Source organism: Pagrus major, chromosome 1 (assembly GCF_040436345.1).
Source record: "Pagrus major chromosome 1, Pma_NU_1.0".
NCBI lineage: Eukaryota > Metazoa > Chordata > Actinopteri > Spariformes > Sparidae > Pagrus > Pagrus major.
In genome coordinates, this window is record NC_133215.1 from 24,487,569 (window position 1) to 24,508,677 (window position 21,109).

General features: G+C 41.6%; 1 protein-coding gene and 1 pseudogene across 1 annotated transcript; one reads left to right on the forward strand and one right to left on the reverse strand.

Moving 5' to 3' along the window:
• Positions 1–541: 541 nt before the first annotated feature.
• On the reverse strand, positions 542–3,657 carry LOC140998569 (uncharacterized; annotated as a pseudogene).
• Positions 3,658–15,798: 12,141 nt separating this feature from the next.
• caly (calcyon neuron-specific vesicular protein) lies at positions 15,799–20,877 on the forward strand. Its single transcript, XM_073481094.1, has 4 exons — positions 15,799–15,927; positions 16,487–16,606; positions 18,291–18,404; positions 20,632–20,877. The coding sequence occupies exons 1-4, from the start codon at positions 15,799–15,801 to the stop codon at positions 20,875–20,877; spliced, it is 609 nt and encodes a 202-aa protein (XP_073337195.1).
• The last annotated feature ends 232 nt before the right edge of the window (positions 20,878–21,109 follow it).

Here is a 21,109-nt window from a genome sequence, read left to right on the forward strand (position 1 = left end):
TAAAGTATACCTGGGTTTGGGCTCCGAACTCTGCCGACTTTGTGATTGTTAGGTTTATTGCTTTAGTCATTGATTGTTGAACAGGATTTGCTGCTTTTCTCACTTGTATTTTGAATGTAGCTTTGGTTTCTCGACTACTCGTCAGACAAAACTGACAAAAAGAAGATGTCAGTTTTGGTTCTGGGAAACTGTAAATTCAAATCACTTAATGTGGCCCCGACAACATATCTGGTTACACATCACAAGTGATATCCTATCAGCACTGAATAATCTGAATCTGAAAAGTAACTGTTAACTTAATTTGTCAATAGTGGAGAGGTAGCATAAAGGAGCAGAAAGCAGAAAAACAGAAGTGAAATACCTCAAAATTTTACTTTTGGTAGTTGTAGGTAATTGTAAGACGTTATATTCCATCACTGATACATTTACATTTACATTTAGGGCCTTTAGCAGACGCTTTTGTCCAAAGCGACTTACAATAAGTATATTTGTCACAAGAAAGAAACCACAGCATATCACTGTCGATAAAGTAAGAATGAAGTCACGAGTCATGCAATGCAGGGTCGAATTGAAGTCTGAACAAGTGAGTCTTGAGTCTTGCGGAATATGGCGAGTGACTCTGCTGTCCTGTCATTGGTCGGGAGTTTGTTCCACTACTGAGGCGCCAGAACAGTGAAGAGTCGTGACTTTGCTGAGCGACCTTTGTTTGCTCTCAGGGATGGCAGTACCAGCCGGCCAGCTGATGTAGTTGAAGGAAGTGCTTGTGCTGGGGCGTGTGGTCTGACTAGTGTTTGGAGGTAGATGGGTGCAGTACCATCTTCTCTGATCGGGGCTGCAACAGGAAGCCAGTGGAGGTCACGGAGGAGGGAGGTCACATGGGAGAATTTGGGTAAATTGAAAACAAGGCGCATTGCAGCGTTCTGGATACGCTGCAACGGTTTATGCTAAGATTCCAGTGGATGCATGTCCGCTGCGTTACGGCTCTGGTACACTCTTTCTCCGTCGTCCGGCAACCCCCACCAGTTGCGTTTTGAGTCCACCACGGCACAGCTCCGCCGAACAGCTGGAGTTACAAGACCAAGAAGTTCCCGTGATAATTACATAATCACCCGTGGCCGCAGTTATAGGTATGTGTCATGAACACAACAACACAAAGCGTGAAGGATAAGAAGAAGAGCTTGTATTTGTCTCTTTTTTGAGGTTTTATTTTGAAAATTAACCGGATGTCATGTTGTTGTTTCGTGTCTGACTTCCTGTCTGCTCTGTGCTGAATTCGGCTGAATTGCTGCGTCGTGCTCCGGCATCTGCCACATATAGAAGTCCTGCATATCTGCTCCGGAGGACTGCGGACTGCCGGAGCTGGGATGCAGCAGACACGCAGCGGTAACACATAGACTAGAGTGAAACTGATCAGCTCTGCTGCCGTGGCGGAGCCGTGACGCAGCGGACATGTATCTGGTGGAATCGAGGGGTTAGTCGCAGAGGCTGGGAGTCCAGCCAAGAGCGAGTTGCAGTAGTCCAGGCAGGAGATGACCAGCGCTTGGTACAGGAGTAGTGTTGCGTCCTTTGTGAGGAAAGACTGGATCCTGTGGATGTTGTAGAGGGCAAATCTGCAGGATTGTGCCACAGCAGTGATGTTGGGGGTGCAGAGCAAATAGAAGTAGTCCTAGTACTGAGCCTTGAGGGACACCAGTTTCCAGAAAGCAGGGTTTGGACAAGGAGTCATTCCATATGACCTGAAAGGTGTGATTTGTCAGGTATGATGTGAACCAAGTTAGAGCAGAGTCAGCAATGCCAAGTTCAGCCATAGTGGAGAGGAAGATTTGGTGGTTGACTGTGTCAAACGCAGACGATACGTCGAGGAGAATAAGGACGGATGAGTGGGACGAGGCTCTGGCGGCACAGAGGGACTCAGTCGATGTGAGGAGGGCCATCTCAGTGGAATGGGCAGTCCTGAAGCCTGACTGATTGGGGTCAAGGAAGTTGTTTTGTGAAAGGTAGGAGGACAGTTGGTTGTAGACGCGCGTTCTAGGGTTTTAGAGAGGAATGAAAGAAGAGATACAGATCTGTAGTTTCGGATCTCAGCTGAGTCTAGGGTGGGTTTCTTTAGGAGTGGCTTTACTGTAGCAGTCTTTAAAGGAGCTGGAATAAGGCCTGAAGTGAGGGAGGAGTTGATCAGGGTAGTGAGGAATGGCAAGATGTCGTGAGAGATGTCTTGGAGAAGGGAGGAGGGAATCGGGTCAAGGGAACAGGTGGTGGCAGAGACGTAGATGTAACTAGTGTGTGAACATCTTCAGAGGAGAGAGGGCTGAAGCAGGTAAAGCCATCAGAGGTGAGGGTTTGGGGAGGTGCTTTCTGGATGGGCATAGGAGTAAATGAGGATCTGATGTCTTTTACTTTCTTGCAAAGTCATCAACAGTGAGGGAGGAAGGAGGGGGAAGGGTAGGAGGGGTGAGGAGGGAATAGAACATGGATAATAGTTTCCTGGGGTTGGAGGCAGCGGAGTTTATCTTTGACAGGTAGAAGGCAGATTTGGCTGCTGACACAGTTGAGGTGAAGTCAGAGAGGAGGTTGTGGTAGTGAGCAAGGTCATCAGGATGACGTGATGTTTTCCATTTTCTCTCTTCGGCTCGTAGCGTCGATCTATTGGTTTGCAGAGATTCAGACAGCTGGGGGGAGATGATCGTGCTGGTCGGGAGGTGAGGGGACAGAGAGCCTCTAAAGAGGAGGGGGAGGAGGATAACAAAGTGGAGAGGCTTTCTTGGTGGACATTAGAGAGAATTGTTCTGTGGATGGTAGTGAGGAAAGAACAGTTGAGGAGCAAGTGGAGGGAGAGAGGGATTTCAGGTTGCAGCGGGTGGTGACCATGTGAGGTGTAGGGCGAGGGAGGTGGTGGACTTCAAGGGGAGAGAGAAAGATACAAAGTGGTGGTTGGACACAGTGAGAGGGGTAACAGAGAGTGCCGAGGTACTACAGGACCTTGTGAAGGCAAGGTCAAGTTGGTTCCCGGCCCGGTGGGTGGGTGGAGAGGGGGAGAGTGTGTGGTCAAATGTGAAGAAGAAGTCAATGAATTCAGATGAGTGCAGCTTCTCAGGGTGGATGTTGAAGTCACCCAGGACAACGTGTGGTGTGCCATCGTCAGGGGAGCAGCTTAGGAGGATGTCCATCTCATCAAAGAAGTCACGGAGAGGACCGGGAGTGCAGTAGATCACCACAATGTTGAGCTTGAAAGAAGGGTGACAGAGACAGCTTGGAATTCAAGTGCAGATCTGGGTAGTTGGTCCAGGGAAGGACCTGGTAGGACGACATGGGTGTGATGAGGAGTCCAGTTCCCCCTTTGCGACCTGTTAGTCTGGGGGAGTGTGAGAATGAGTAGGCAGTTGAGAGGGCAGCTGGAGTGGCAGTGTTTTCTGGGGTGATCCAGGCCTCCATAAGGGCCAGGAAGTGGAGAGTCTGCAGGGAGGCATAGGCTGAAATGGTGTTCGCCTTCTTGACTGCAGACTGGCAGTTCCATAGCCCCCCTAGTACTTCAAGTTCAATCAGTACCAGTGTTGAATGTTGGGTAACAGAGATTGGCTGGGTTACAGCCTCTAGCAATGGGTCTCCGGTGAAATCTTCTCCCGTTTGATGTCCTGACTGGGATTGGGTAGGAATCATGGCTGCGATGGGTGGACAGTGAGTAACTTGGACTCCCTTGATGGACTTCCGCAGCGAGACTCCTTAAGTCTTTGTTTGACAGTCTTCGTTTGGCTGTCCTGACGCTGCATCTGACGCTGTAGTGACTAGCGCATTTGTGCTAGATTTACCTCATGCAGGGTTAGCTCCGCCCTGCAATCAAGCCTATTTATCACAGCTGAGTTGGCCAAAACTGGCTAATAACCACTCAGCATCAGCAGTTTCACAAGAATTCACACAAAAGGTATCTAACAAGATTAAATATGACAACTAACCCTCCTCACAGAATGCTTAAACACTGGATCTACAATTACTTTCTGACTTACCAGCAGCAGTTTCACAGCTTCTTTCCCTTAGACAAAATGTAACTTTGATTATTCTAAATTTTGACACTAACATTTTTACTTTTACTGCAAATGGCTATCAGTTCCAAATATGTAAAATATGTTATTGGTCTCCTTGATTATTAATAATCAGTATCACACGGTTGATCCCTTATTATCAAATTTTAAAGACAAATAAAATGAATCGATAGAACCGAAAAGACAACTGACAATGAAAATAATTGTTAATTGAAGCCCTGGATTTGCCTCTTATTCACACATGCTGACACACAGATGGTAACAGATCAGCTACACAAGACACTGATCGAAGCATCAGTTGCGATTCACTGTTCGCTGTTTTGTGGACAGGACCGAACTGTCCACCCTGCGATTAATAGATGACACATTCTACCTCCCAAGCCAGAGCTGGGATGAGCTTTTACTCATCCAGGACCTCTTGGACCAGCTCTGCTTGCTCGTTTTAAATTGGGTTTGACAAAGTGCTAAAAGCAGATATGGTCACTGTCCAAATTTCTCTTCAGTCCCCAAGGTTTATAACAATCCCACCTAACTTTCCATCAGTCCTGAAGTGCCTGAGACTGCTGCTTCGGTTAGGATGTGGAGTTCAGAGTACCATCCCATCATCCCTGTGTGTTTGCCTCTGCAGCTGTATGTGTAGGCCTTTTTCACAGAGTACATGTTGTCACAGTATGAAAGCACAAATAGGAATGATCAGATTAATGATTTCTGATTTCTGTGTAGCTGCTTCAGTTTCAGGCCTGGTATTGTTCATGCCGGATCACTCTTACTGGGACACTTAAGTACATTAGTACCATCGTTAATGTTGTTAGTAACATACCTGTATGTGCATTCCCTACTGTGACAAGCCAAAATGTCTGCTGTGAAAAGGGCTGATTAAGCTGATTTAGCAAAACTACCAAAATACCAAAATACTTAAGAACTTCTGTAAGGTCCACAATGGTTTAAATACATCTGTTTATATCTTCACTGTAATGCTGAATGATATACAGAATGGCTCTTTCTGATATGCATCCTCTCTAAAACAGTTCCACGCACAGTTGGATTTACTTCCCTCTTCTCTATCTGCTGTATCGTTGTAAGTTTTTCTTCTCGCTCGCCTGTGGTAACTTACTTTTCACAAACAACTACATCCATGTTTTCTGCCCCAGCTACATGTGGGACAAGGGGATATGGTTGCATCATGTGTTGATGTTAAAGTGTGCTTATTAACACCTTTGAGTGGAATTCAGTTGTGGGTTAATGTGTCAAACATTATTACAAGTGTCCCTCTGGTGCACAATACAGGTATCAGCAATAGGGTCTGTTTTTTTATGTTGAAACTAATGTATCCTCTGAGGTACTGACATGTTTGATGAGTTCCTGTGTGTGTCAGTCTGAAATAATATCTAAACAAAACTTAAAGGGGCAATTTGTGTGATATAGCCAAATGTTTCAGTTTAAAACACTCAAAGAATGAATGAAAATTATGAACTGAATGTGAAGAAACAAAAGTGTTGATGTCAAAGACATTGATGTTGTAGAGATGTCTACTGAAGTTAGCGTGCCAGTGGACTATCCCTGGCCTGCCCTGTCTCCTAATACTCTCTGTACCAGCAGGAGGTGATAATCCGACGGCCCCCGTAGTTTCAGCAGGGAGATGTAAAAGCTGCGAGTTCATTGTTAATAGCCTAATAAGTAAAAAAAAAATAAACTCACAAAATGTCGAGAAAGGAAATATTTTACACATTTGTTCTTTAAACTGCTCAGCAGTGTATTTACTAATAATCTGCTGGAGCACAATTTGAACGCAGGGCCCTTAGTGGTAGTGGGTTGTGTTTTTATTACTGTGTTGCTGGAAGAGGGAATTTTTATCACAACTTAAATTTTGAATTTCAGGCTTTCAGGGAAAATATTTATCCTGGTTTGGTAAAGACTAATAACCTGCCTCATTTGACTTTTTGCATTGGGAGGATTCTTAAGTCTACTGTAAGATGCTTTGTTCAACTATTTTAAACCTTTGAATAAGATCTGGGTTGAAAATCAGTGAAATTATCCTTTAACAATGATTCCTTGTTTAATTGGCACTGTTAATATGAGGGATGCACAATAATATTGGCACGTCTTCAGTATCGGCTGATAGAAACCTTTAAAAGAAATATTGGCACTTGCCGAAAATGAACGTTTCTGCAGATATGACAGATGTCTCTTTCACTGTGCACACAACACCAAGACTAAGTAGTTTTTTTATCTTGCTCAATGACTGTGTTCATTTGAACAACACTATATGTCTGCATCTACCAATGGGCTATTATTGTAAGAGTAGGCATAAATATACGTTACATGTATTTCAACAGAGACTTGATGTTCTCTGCAGTTAGATGGAAAGAAATATGTGCATATATTGGTATCAGCGATCGGCCAAAATGAGTTAGAAAACATTGGCAAACGAGCAGTTTCATGCATCATGCATCCCTTTCAGACTTCCCACACCTGCAGGACAAACTAATTTACATTTGCTGAAATCACTTGAAATGAAATTAAAACAATCTGGTAAAATAGCATGGTCTGTTTCTATGTGATTATTTGGTAAGACTTAATAATTAAAAGTGTTTATAAGCATTAAGAACACAAAATAATGAGCAGTTTGTTATATTAAGTAGGACTTTGACTACTGACCGCTCAATGTCCTTTACAATATTTATCAGATTCACACATTCACACACACATTCACACACTGATGGCAGAGACTGCCATGCAAGGTGCCGACCTGCTCATCAGGTGCAATTTGAGGTTCAGTACCAGCGACCTTCTGATTTCTGGGCAACCCACTCGACCTCCTGAGTCACAGCCGCCCCTATCTGGTTTGTCAAATTTATTCTTGGTGTAGGCGGTACATTTATATCAAATTGCTGGCTTGCATCACTAATAATAATTTCATTACTTGCATCTTGTCTTATCTTTAATCTATTTTAGATGCAGGGATGTTGAAATAAGACACAGTTTATTACATTTATTATATTATATTTGATTGAAATGTTTCCCTCAATTACACCTGATATGATCTTCAACCAAAACATTCACTCAGAGGTAACATCTTCTCATCAATTTGTTTACATTAAAAATCCTTCACAGCATGCAAAAACATTTGTTAATGTCAGGTTTAATTTTCACATCAATAGGCTTTTTTTTCATCATCAAAAGAAAATTCAGTCCCATGTTGGATAACTCTTGTCGCTGATGTGCTGCTGCCATCTGTTGATGAATAACACCTCATGCAGAGGTGTGTCGCTGTGACCGTGTTCAGTGGTTGAGCTGTGAGTTCACCTGTCTGATAACTAAAACTGCAACAACACAATCAGCCTGTACTGGAGAGGTCATGCGGCTCATCAGACACTAGATGGCCCTGTTGATAAAGCAGTTGGCTTTGACAACTTACTGCACTCTTACTCAAGTTTATCTTATTCTTGCTTGAAAAGACATTTCTGCCATATGAACGTCAGTTTTATGTTTTGAATACTTTGTGTCACTTTTTTGTTTGTTTGTTTAGCAATATTTTGATTTTAACCTCCCTACCCAAGTCAACCAGACTATAACAGCTGACTGTACTAAGTAGCCTGTCCCGAACATAGTCGAAAGAATAAAATCCATAAGCACTACTCACATTGTTAAGTGAATTACAAAATGGACAGCAGACATTAAATGGAGTTTTGTCATGTTGAAATAGTTACATTAGTTTCAAAAAAAGAAGATTAGATAAATTCCAAAAAAGAGAGGATTCTCTGTTATTGCATAAGTGCTCTTTTTGTTTCTATTAAGACAATAAAAGCCAACAACAAATTATATTATAATGAGATATGCAGAAAATTGCTGCAGTACTAAACTATAATCCCCATTATTTCACAGTTTACATATACATATATGTGTTGTTTTTTATTACCATACATCCTACCTTTTTTATTTACTTTATTTCAGGCCTTTCACTTATGTGTTTACAGGTATTTACAATTTTAAGACCAACAAAATCTGCCTCAATTGTACAGAAATCATTGACAAGGGACAACCACCATGGACTTGTCTGTGTAATAGTGGTGCAACAATACTGTATAATGAATGCTGAGGACGAAAACAGAATTTAATTGGGAGACAGACAGATGGGGTATTTTTTAGAGAGTGTGGATAGGTTCAATTCTAAAAGTTGGAAGAGGGCGATGTTGTTTAGAAGATGGGTTCTCAGTTGAGCAGTGAAAACAGTCAGGGGCCCCCTGAGCCAGAGAGGAGGTGGATAGCAAAAGCGGTTAGAACAGGAGCTACTGTGTAAAGGACTACATAGATACTTCTGCAGGTCTCTGTGAGTCTTATTTATCCCTATATAAATGTTGGAGACCTTGTACCGTAGGTCAGTCACTGCCTCTACAGATGTGGTTGAGGATGAGGTTTTTTATTTTCCTGTGAAATTAAGTGTTGCAGAGTATCTTCAAGGACCACAAGCATTTTGTGATCTCACTGAAAATCTGTAATTACTTGTGTGAAAAAAATAAATACAATGTTTTATTCAAACTAAATAACGATCAAACCTTTACCACAATGTCTAACCAAAAGAAACTTATTCTAAACAACATCAGTTTGAACTTGAAGAAATATACAAATTTGTAGTTAAAGTTAGTGGCTGTGTGAAAACATTGGAGACTGAAGGAAGCACTGTGCTTCTGTTGTTTTTTATGGCGAGCACCAATGTCTGTTTCTTCTTTTTCCTTTAACCACATCGTCATCGCTTTGCCTCAAATAAAGAAAACACCAAAGCTTCAAATCCACAGTCAGTGGAAGAGTTTTCTGAGCCAGAAGGACGTGCAGTGTGAGTCTATGGATTCACCATGTTTAGGACTGAAAATCCAACAACTTTTAGAAAGAACCTGTTTTCTGTTTGGTTATATTATATGACCTGATCTCATGGTAAAGAAACCCATTTAAATAATTATAATTTCACCAGATAGCAAAGTTGAAATAGTTTTTATTGCTTTTATTTTTGGTTTTGAGGAAAACGCTGCTCTTTTTGTTTTTATATTTTGGTCTCTCCCTCAACCTTTAAATGTCAAGACTCACTTTGCCAAATGGAACCAATTTAATACAAAAAATAGTTTCTGGTGCTCTCTGGTAACCATAGCAGATTTCTCTGTCCAGAAAATGACCATTAACAACAGAAAACTGATTCGCCCACAATGAAACTGCTTTTCTATTGTAGTTTGATTTTTTTTTTTTTTTTTAATTTTTTTTGCTTTGTTTGAAAACAAATATGACAAATAGCTTGTGTTTAGTAGATTTTTTCAGCACAAGATATAAACAATAAAAATGATTATTATTATTATCACACAAAACATATTTTGATGTAAAACAGACAAACAAAACTAAAAAAATAAAAAATTTACCACATGATTTACAAGTGTTATGCCAACCTGTACTTACATTTTTTAAATATAAAGAGTACTGATCATGTTTGTGTCAAGCTAAAGTAGGAGTAATGTATGTTTAAAATACCAAATTTGTATAAGTGAAAGGATCAAATCATCAGATTGTCACAAAGGTTTGTAAACACATTTGTACAAACACAAACAAACATTCATCACGCCTGGTTTCACCCACTTTTTCTTCCATTCACTGCAGCCTAATTGATTCTCATTTTAATTACGCTGACCCAGACTCTGTCTCTCTGCTTCACTCACAACAAAACCAGCGCAGGCCGGCAGTCTGCCTCTCACACTGTGAGGATGACACCTCCGTCTCCTTCCAGAGCAACGAGTGGAGGATCCACTTTGATGTCACTCCCCCGCAAAGGAAAGGTCAAAATAATAAATGTAGGCCCAATTGATGGGTCTGCAGGGGGGCGCGGGGGGTTTCACTGCTGATTTTTGGACGAGTGCTCCACTAAAGGCATAATGAATTCATACAGTCAGCCACGGCCAAAGAGGAAAACAGCATGGGTCCTTCTTCCATGAAAAGGTTGATCTAAATCTGCAGACAAGCCTGGCTCCTTCTTCCCACTCATTCTCCAACACGTCACTCTCTGCTCGCTCTCAAACATACACTTGTTTCACACTCACACTCATTCACAGAGGAATAAATACTCAAAAGTATCTCTGTCTTTCTCTCTGACACACACCTCTGCATATCACCTCCTCCTCACCTTCGCTGAGAGAAGTGAACCACATCACCATGGATCAAAACACCCCTCAGGAAGCTGCTCCACCTAACTCCTCCTCACAGTAGGACGTCTTTGATTCAAGAGTCAATAAGCCAGAGATACACAAATGGCTCTATATGTCTTTGAAGATTCCTCAGGTCATCCAGGTCACAACATATCTGTATCTGAGCTGCACCATGTCTGCTGCTGCCTGACCCTCTGTCCATCATTACAAACCTTGGGAGCTGGAGAACTTCATTTTTAAATTTGGTAGAGATCAAAACCTTTATGTATAAAATACATACACAGTTACAAATTAACAGCAGCTTTGGTTTAAATATTTCACACAACTGGAGCGTCACTTCAGCCAGTGGTGGAATAACTTTTGAGATATTTTAATTACAGTTATACTGTAATGTAAAAATACTCCATCACCAGTTAAAGTACTCGGTTCATAATTCTGCTTTAAAAGCACAGAGGTTCTAGTAACAACACGTTCTTATCATGTAGCATGGTTACTTTTATGAAAGCTGTATTACTGACAGATGAATATGTGAGCAGAATTTAAACTACAGTACTTTATATAAACTGTCGTGTCATTTTGTTGTATAAGTTAATCATATTGAATTGAAAAAGAAGGTTGTGCTTCAACAATGGGATTCTTAGCAGAAACATTTCCAAGTCAAGGAAACAAAATGAGGACAAAATACTCATGTTTCACTTGTTTATTTAGCTCACATCACAATAGATAATCCATTCTTTTATCTTATAATCTAATGTGATGTGAGCCGAATAAACAAGTGAAATGTGAGTATTTTGTCCTCCTTGACTGGGAAATTTGAAATGTGCTGCCCCATCATCTTTTTTTGGAATTGTCTCACTGGATTTTTTTTTTGGGTCCAGCACCAAGTCAATCACAAGTTGTGTTTGTAAAATGTTAATCTGCAAAGTAGCCAGGGCAACACTTGACATTAAGATGCCATATGTAGGATTTATAAGCAGTATTAACATGTCATGAATGGTTTAAAACACACTTTAATGTTGTAAGCAGATATATATGTTTATTAATGTGTTTGTCTACAACTAACTCCTCTTCTGGGCACCAGCTGTTATATAAACAAACAAATCAACGATTAATTAGTTGTAATAATATAAATTCAAGTTATAATTGTTTATATATATAATATATACATTGATACATGAGAAGTCAAGTCCAGTCAATTTTGTTTACATAGTGTCAGTTCACAACAAAAGTTATCTCATATCACTTTTCAGTTGGAGCAGGTTTAGACCTACTCATTAATTCATTAATTCACAGTGACCCAACATTTACAGAGTTTCCGGAGCCAGTTACAGCTGTCGAATAAATGTAGTCCAGTAAAAAGCACAAACCAAATGTAGTGGAGTAAAAGTAAGAGTAAACAGAAATACTCCAGTCTAGTAAAAATACACCAAAACTACCCTGGGATAAATGTACTGTAGTTTCTTTCCACCTCTGAGGTCAGCAGACACTTAACACACACACACGTGATGCTATCCTGTAGTGTGGAAAAATGTTTCGTCTAACTTTGAGAGAACAAGGTCACACGTTTTAACAACCATCATTTATAAAAAGGTAAATTATAGTCAATTCAACTTCAGGTAATAGTTATCTCACTGTTTACAAACAATGAAAACCTTTAGTAAGCAATTGTAAAGATTTGTAAACATCAGTTGCAACTTCAAAATGGCCGTTCAGATGATGTTTACAGATGAACTACACAGTGTTTATTAAACATTTACAAAGTATTATAATCATCAGTTGCAACTTTATTATAAACAACTCCTTAATAAATGGTTAATGAAGCATTGTTACTGTTTGTTAGCAGTGAAATAACTCAAAACTAAATTTGAATTATCACTAAATTGACCGTTTATTAATTCTGGTTATTATGAAGCGTTAACTTTTCACAAACAATGCAACATCATTAAGAGCCCAAAATAATTGAATGAATGCAGAATAAGTGTTTCAAGTTTAGTTGATGATAATATATGGCTTGCTGCTGCTGCTGCTATTTATGGATGTTTGCTTCTATAATTGCTTGTCTTTCATCGATCGATTAGTCATGTGTTTCAAATGCAAATCAAATCGTTTGCAGCTATTGAATAACTGTGCGGTTTATAATTCACACTGCGTGTTTCCACTCCAGACCAAGACTCCTCGAGGCCCTGCTGTCTCACCGCACTGATGACAAACACTCAGATAAACCGAGATATGACTCTGACTTTCTTTTTTTTTTTCTTCCCAAGCAGAATTTCCTGATCAGTTCAGATGCGCATTCATTCAGGCTGCTGAGCTGCCAGTTTCCTCCGGAGGACCGAGGGACGGACGGACTGAGGGACGGAGCCGCTCCGGGCTGAATTACATGCGCAGTCCTGCCGTGAATCACACATCACCACGGCAACCGGCGTTCACACCGAGTCCCCGTCAGCATCAGTGTGGTCCGATCCCATCCACACACACACACACACATACACACACATACACACACACAGGAGACAGGACAGCACCGAAAAACACTGTAAGTTTTTCTCCTCTTTTCTACCTCCAGTATATCCGTGTATTTGTCTGTTATGTGTTTGCGGGTAAGGAGAGCCTGTACCGCTGCGGGTTTTCGGTCAATACATGGGCTGTACATCCATCCACGAGCTGTTTCTATCGCACGATGAAGTGATTTTGCGCAGGTAATTCATTAATGCGCTTTAAGGAATGAATGGCCAGGCGTCACATCTGTATTTGCATGCTATGTGGGACTGTGTGTCCGTGTGGCAGGCTATGTAGGTAATGTGCCCTACCTCCACATTACATAAAAGGCTACACTAAAATACGCATTTACTGATTGTCCTTGTAGCTTTAGGTTACCTTAATGAAGTCTGCAAGTCATTAGAAACAAGCCTCACCATGTAGAAAATGGGCAGTGTGAGATTTAAGATCATCCAAGTATGCAAAAAAAAAGTATTAATTCTTATTTTAAGATCTATAGTTAGATTGGAAATGGTTATCGTCTATCTATCTATCTATCTATCTATCTATCTATCTATCTATCTATCTATCTATCTATCTATCTATCTATCTATCTATCTCACGTCTCTCTGGTTACACTGCCCTGTACTGTACATCTTGTCGCAGCTGTCTTCAATGCAGCAAGTTGGGATATGCATGACCAGTGAACCCTGAAGAACTTGAGAGGCACACGCATAAACAGCCCACTCATACCTTTTTTTTTCGCAAAACACAGCATGTCTTAACCTCTAGAAAGCTGCCTCCTCCCTGTCCTGACAGTGGATAAATGTAATATCAGATCGTGCCGTAATTCTGGTGCAAAAAGGCTTTACAGTGGATTTAGAGTGTGTATTTAAGAGATGCCATTCGCAGCTATGGTGGAGCTGCTGGATGTGTTTCCTGCCACAGTGTGGGAGCGTTTGACAGCAACACCCGGCTCATTTGTTAATCACAGATTCAGGATGATTCATCGTACCCACTTCGCTCCAACTGTGGGGAGGAAACATGGTGGTCAGAAGCGCAGATGACCACTTTAGCCGCCCACACACCAAGGACACCAACGACTTGAGTAACGTTCAAGATCCCCATGACAAAAGCTGCTCTTTAACTGTTACAATATGAACAGATTGCTGCTCTTTTACTCAATTCAGAGGCGATTATTTTGCACCAGTAGTCCTGCAACGCTGTTGAAAATGTTTAATAAAAAGCCAGAAATGAAAACATATAGTTCATCAGTATATCACACAATGTTTCCACTTTCTTCTTCAGCAGACAGTCTATTTACAGCTGATGTGTCCGGTGGCCTCATGATCCTGTGTTTCCTTTATCAGGAACACATTTCCTGTGCATCAGGGATTTCTCCTGCAGCATAAATACTGGAGCTCTTAGCCTCCTGCTGCGTGTATCATCATTGTGAGTCACTGGCGTCAGCGGGGCCCGTGGGGTCCTTGGCTGAGGGAAGGTGTTGTGTTGCACCGTGTGAATGAGATAAGTGGGTCCTCACCTCTTCCCTCCACATTTAGATGATCATTTGATCGAGGAGAGAAAATAGAATCATTATCGGAGCCGAGAGGTGTTCAGCACCGTGTTGATGGCGCGTTAGAATTATATCTCGATTACAAACACCACAGATAAGAGTTTGGAGGGAGAGATGGTGCTGAGATACATGAGATTAATCATACAATTATGAAACATGTTTACTTGGGTTGGATAAGCCGCAGGAAAGCTTCCCTGTGAGGACGGTTGCAAATACAAAAGACTGAAGTCATTAAGATAATCCCCCATTAAAGCCACATAGTTATAATTCCACTTTAACCTCATTGAATTAGTCAGTTATTAAAGGAATAGTTTGACGTTTTCATAAAAACTAAGCTAAGATATCAGCTGCAGAGATGTCTGCCTTCTCTCAGTTATAATGGAACTAGAGGGTACTTAGTTTGGGGTGCCAAAATAATACATGTGAGAAACTCAAAAGAAATGTCTCTTCCCAGAAATCATAACCCAGTCACTGAAGATAGTCCACAGACCTTGTTGTCAGCAGTTTCATGGAGGAAATATTTTCTTTCTACTGTGTCACGAGCAGAAAGAAAGCGTGCATCTACTCATGGACGAGAGGCTTGTGCTCGTGACAGAGTGGGATGTAAACATTAATGGCGTCGGCTGAGCTGTAACATTAGCTAGCATGGTTAGCTTAGTTAGCTTCTCGTCCATGAGTTAATGCACACTTACTTCTGTGTGTTGGTCTGTAGGTTGAGTGCATGGGTCGTGATCTATAAAGAAACACAGCGGCTGAGTTTTTCAAATGTATTTTTTTTGGCACTTTGAGCGCCACAAGCCGAATGCCATATAGTTCGATTATATTCAAGAGAAGGCAGACATCTTAAAAACTTAGCAACTCACACCAAAGCAATCAATATACATAATGTCTGGAGGATCAGGTCTGGACATTGTCCGGAGTTGCTCTTGAAAACATGCAGAACACAACAGGAGATTGTCCTTGTCGGACGCATGACTGCATGTGCTGAATGTATTTGGATGTATCCACAATATCAAAAAAGGAATGGAAAGCAGTACACAGGCAGGCAAAAAGAGTACGAAACAGCTTCTCTTTGTGCGACGTCATCAATACGCTCACTGTGAATCCTCTTGACGATGACCTGCTCTATTCACACATGGGGTCCATCGGTCATTACAAAGACTTTGTATAAGTGAACTGGCAGTTTATAGTCTGGTTAACGTCCGGTTTAACTGATTTGGACATTTGCGTTAACACATACAGATCCTCAGGGTTATGTCCAGAGAATTTCAGTTAAAAAAAAAAAAAACATAACCCCATGGCCTCATTTTTTTAGCGCAGGTAATTTTTTTCTACATTACACTTGTTCTGTTGTGTTTTTCCTCATCACACTTTCATCTTCTCCACGTTCCTTCAGGTCCTGGCAGGAGCTACGAGCAGTGCTGTCACATTTGGTTACAAAGCAAACAGTCTGAGTCAGTCTGACCTGAGCTGTCTCTCCCTGCTCTCCAGATCCGTCCAGGCATTTTCAGGCACCAGAGCAGCCATGGTGAAGCTGGGAAGTAATCTGTCTGATAAGCTGGAGAAGCAGCCGTCTGCGGACGACGGCTTTGATAACATCCCCCTCATCACACCCCTGGAGGTCAACCAGCTCCAGCAGCCATTCGCAGAAAAGGTAAGTACGGCCTATTAGGATCTGTGTTTGCGAGTCTGTTTACATGTCCGCCCTCTTTTGTTTGTTTGTTTTTCTCTGAAAAACTGCGTTTCTAAGTTGCCAGCCGACCACAACATACCGTGCATTACAGTATTACAGAAATAGCCAACAGATTACACGTCTGGACAAACATTATTAATGTTGGTACAGGAGCTCAGGAGACTGTTGTACCTTCTCTTACCTGCTGCCCACACAATGCACGTACCTCTTTGAATGCATAATACTCCACACACAATCGTATTCTGGTCGGATGATGCACTCAGCACAGGATGTTCCACAGGCTGATTAGATGTTGCTGAAACATTAACATAAAAAACACTTTGCAGCTCCCAGATGTCTTTTAAAGGCATCAATTAAAACTGGCTGCTTTTTCAAATGACTCTCGTGTATTTTTAGACATGAAGGACAGTACTTTTCAGTGGAGACAGGATCGCTGAACCTAAGCTGAACACAGAGGACAACATCATTCATCAACCATGATGCGAGTCACAGTGACAGAGCGTTGTTTCTGGTGTTTCAGGTCATTGTGAAGACGTCGACACAATATCAGCTGCAGCAGCAGAAGAAGAACAAGCTGTATGTGCCCAGCATCAAGAAGCTGAATATCAACTTCTACAGTGATGTTTCAGATAAAGCCAAGGTACAGCAACAGCAACTCTGCTCGAGTTCTCATTAACAGATAAGTGTGGCGATATTCTGTATTTTTCTTGTTGTCAACAAATCCTGTGAAAAGACAACAATGGATTGATCACATTTATAAGTATTGACTGTGTGTCCAAAGCTGTATTCCTCTGTGCAGTAGAGCTCCTTTGTTGTCCAAAAACAATTAAAGTCCAAGTGAAATCACATTTATTCATCCCTCATTGCAGCTTAGAATAATGTCAATGTATTTCTTAAATGTAGTCTTAAGTGTTTTGTATAATTAAAAAAGAAGTCTTAACGGGCTGGAGGACCATGTCTGTGCTGGACCAACAGCAGCTGGCATTTTGCGAGACAGCAAACCACCACAGAGAACAAGAGACAGAGTAGACACACATGTGCTGTAGTTACATGTCATGGGCAGACAGTGTGCTGTTAGTGGTAAGCTCAGGACAAGATGTGGGTCCTTGTTTGTAAGTTAGATAATGAGGAGACTTTAGCAGGAAAACTAATGCTGGTCATTGTTCAAAGTCTGTGGCTGTGGTGTTGTGTAGCAGGCTGCTGTCTGGCTCAGTGTGACCAGATGACTGAACGCCGACGTCACTGTTTTATTCAAGATTTGATACAGATACGAACACGGATACCAAACAGTGTTCCATGCAATCGATGCAAAACTCTGGGATGCCATCATGAAACCAATTATATAAAATGTACATTTCTCCCATTTGGTTTATGATTTTTTTTTTTCTCAAAGGTGAACACAGGACCAGTCATTTGTGATCTGTAGCATACACACACAAAAAAATGTAATTGAATTTGGATCAAGTGGACTTTAAAAACATAACGAGCCAAACCATTACACTGGCTGATACATTCCTCCATTATCATGAGTGCAAACGTGGTCTTTTTTTTTCATTCTGTCACACAAATCATCCCGCAGCCATAAATACTCACTTATGTACTGTACTGTACTGTACTGTACTTTACAATATGGCAGTCTACCATATACCGTATGTATCATCAAACTACAATCTATTGTGGGGAAAAAATATAAAATGAAAATAAATATTATGTTACAATAAAAAGGGTAAAAAAGGAAACAATTTCTACACAGTTTTATACAGTTGAATAAGTGTCATGGCGTCATGAAGCTGGAAGTATTTTAATGGTCGTGTTTTAGATGTATTCATTTGTTTTCTTTTTGCAAGAGATATGTGGTGTTTGGACAAAACAGTGATCTCAGTGTTGTGTTTAGAGAAATTCTAAGAAATTGAGCTGTAGTTTCAGGAAATATGTTCCAACAACTGGGAAAAACTGCAAATACCAAATGTGTATTAATCCCCTGAAAAAAAACAAACGCTCCGTGTTCTCCTGTTTGTGTAACTTTTGCTTAAAATTACAGTGCCCAGCTGTTTTTGGAAATTATTTAGCCTTTTTTAAACATTAAAGTTTCCTTCAGTAGGAACCTGTGGCTGGGTAGGAAAGTTAGTATTGAGAGACAGACTAACACTGGATCCTGGTTTTGGTCTTTTCGTGGAATTTGTCGACAATAACAAAGATATATCAGCAGGCTTTTTCTTTAACTGCTGATGACGCTTGTCGCTGAAGTGCTACCAAATATGTATTTTTTGTTTGTGTGTGTGTGTGTGTGTGTGTGTGTGTGTGTGTGTGTGTCTGTTGCTCAGATCACAGGTCTGATCTTCATCACTTTGGCCTTCCTGACCAGCCTGCTCCTCCTGCTCATGTACAAAGCCATGTGGTATGACCAACTTACCTGCCCAGAGGGCTTCATCCTTAAGGTAGGCACACACACACACACACACACACACACACACACACACACACACACACACACACACACACACACACAAAAGTGGATTTTCATCATTTAGAGAGAGAAAGAACAGCTAAATATCTTGGCCATCATCTTCCTGCGGTATAGCAAAGCCCAGCAGAAGCAGCTCATATCAGAGTCTCGTCCTTGGATATCACAGACTTCTTATTGTATTACTCAGGCTGTATTAGTCTGTGCGACACCCACTTAAAGGGAACTTACTCAGTCTACAATGCAGCTGGTGCTTTGTTTCTCGGCACACCCGCTCATCAGTCACTTGAGTAGGATTCTCTGAAAACTGGAGCTGGAAACGCAAACTCATTATCTCCCAACGACACCTTGGAGGCATCGTGTAGCGAGCCGGCACTGCCACGCATGTTAGTTAAAGAGTCTGTCTCGCGTAGGAAAATAAGGGAGTGTGAGAGAGACGGAGAGAGTGGTAGAAGGAGGGAGCGACCGAGCCCACTTTCTGGTCAGGCAGAGATTGGGACGCCCGCCTGTGAATCGGAGGGGTCTTTAATTAGGGCTGAGCGTGACTAAACTGTGATTAAAGGCTTAACAGTGAGGGGGGAAGCGAGGAAGGGAAGGGGGAGGGGGGGACCTTCCGGCAAGGCTTTTGAAGTTTCTGCCGGTTACAGTTGCTTTCAGCATTTTTTCCTGCTAATGCGTTGTTGGAGACATAAAAAGAGGATGGAGGATGGAGGATGGAGGGAGACGTAGTCACTGCTGGGCTTTTGAGAGGTTCGACTCCTCACTGTGAGGGAGGGTCAGGTAGTGGATCCTCCGTAGGGAAACACTCGAAAGTCATCAACACAACTCAGTGGGCCTTTTCTAAAACATAACATTAACAGGCTGGACGTTCAGTTGGTTGGATTTAATTCACCCACACTGTTTCTTACACCGCTGTCACAGATGAATGACCAACACTCCCCGGTGGTGCTCAGATCAGAATCAGCTAACAGAGCTAACCAAGCCCCCAGGAAGAGCGCCAGGCTTTGAAGCCAACTTTGGTAGTGGCAAAATAGTGTAATAACAACATCACATGATGCACTGGGGCCCAAAAATTCTTTTTCACGCAAGCTTACATTGTAAAAGAAGTGGCTGTAAAACGGTGAATTCATCTTTTTTAGTGTCACAACCCCCAAGAAATGACTCATTTGACTATCATAATTTGAGCCATTCGGTCCAATAAAATTTGGATTAAATCATTGTATCACTATTCAAGTTAGCCAAGCACTGAACCAGAAGTTAGCCGGCTCAGTTGGCGGAAGTCTCTAGTGTCTCTATGGTCTTTATGGGCCCCACAACATGGAAGATCTGGGTAATTTTATCCCCTTGGAAGATTTTTTGGCTTCATGTGCCACTGAGTAGCTTTCTTCAGAATCCAGGTTTCCAGGTTTTCATGTAACGTCCTTGGAGCTAACTTGTAAGTGCAGTACGCAGCAGTTACAGGTTGCTTTCAGGAAACTCCATAAATCACAGAGTTGAGGCACAGCAGTCGGAGGACATCAGAAGGAAGACCAGAAAACATATTCTCTGTAAAATATGATCCAGTTCAACTAAAATCTGTGATACTTTGTGCAGTGTGTGATGTGCTGTCGTAAAGTGCTACGCACGGTGATCCTACCCTCTCACTGAAGTTGATAGCGCAGAAACGAGTTATAGGGGGTCGGAGTGGCTGAGACAGAGACACCATTCACCCTATTACAAGACACTGTACCATCAACATGATTTTGAAGCTGTTATTTTAAGGTGAAAAAGTTACTTTGCAGCCAATGCAGAAGTGCCTTAAACCTACATTCTTTCTAATGTCCAATAAGGGGCGAATCCACTGGTTTCTAAAAGAAGTCCGATTGTATGTAAGCTTCTGAGAAAATTATCCTACTTCTCACTTGATTTATTACCTCTGTGAACAGTTTCTTAGTGAGTTTATGGTCTTAATCGCTTGTTTCAAGTCTTCTTCAGTACAGCATGATGTTCATTACGGAAATGATGGTCCCCTTTAGAGTAAAATAGATAGCAGTGTTTGATGCTTTCAATTTCATTAAAACATAATTAATTTCACTTAAACTTACCAAACATGTCCCAGACAAGTCTGTCAGTAATTATCAATAGAAATAATAATAATTTTAATGACACATCGCAGTACTTTGTCATCGAAATTGAAACAAAGATATTTTCGTCCCTTACAGCAGAAGCACTGCACCCCGGCAGCTCTGGAGATGTACTACACAGAGCAGCAACAGCAACAGGAGCCAGGCCTCCACGGCAGCGCCAACAGGGGGCTGTACGCGGCCCTCAGCCACCTCAACCAGGTCAAGAGGACGGGGCCTGAGCTGCCACCACCATGGTTACCAGTCATCACCGCTATGAAGGAGGCTGAGCTGGCCAAACAAGGCAGCAAGCCGCTGAAAGGAGCGCTGGAGGGAGAGGAGTGAAGGAGCTGAGGGAAATGATGATGGGGCGGTAGTATAGGTTATTTTTCGAGTGTGTGTGTGTGTGTGTGTGTGTGTGTGTGTGCGTGCGTGTTCAGGATTTATTTTTCCCCTTTCCTCGTACAGGCCAATGAATCACTTGGTGCTCCAAAACCTGGAAGGTGTCTGTACATCTACTGAAAATGTAAACCACAAGTTTACTCAAATTCAATGCAGTTATATTCAGTTCATATTT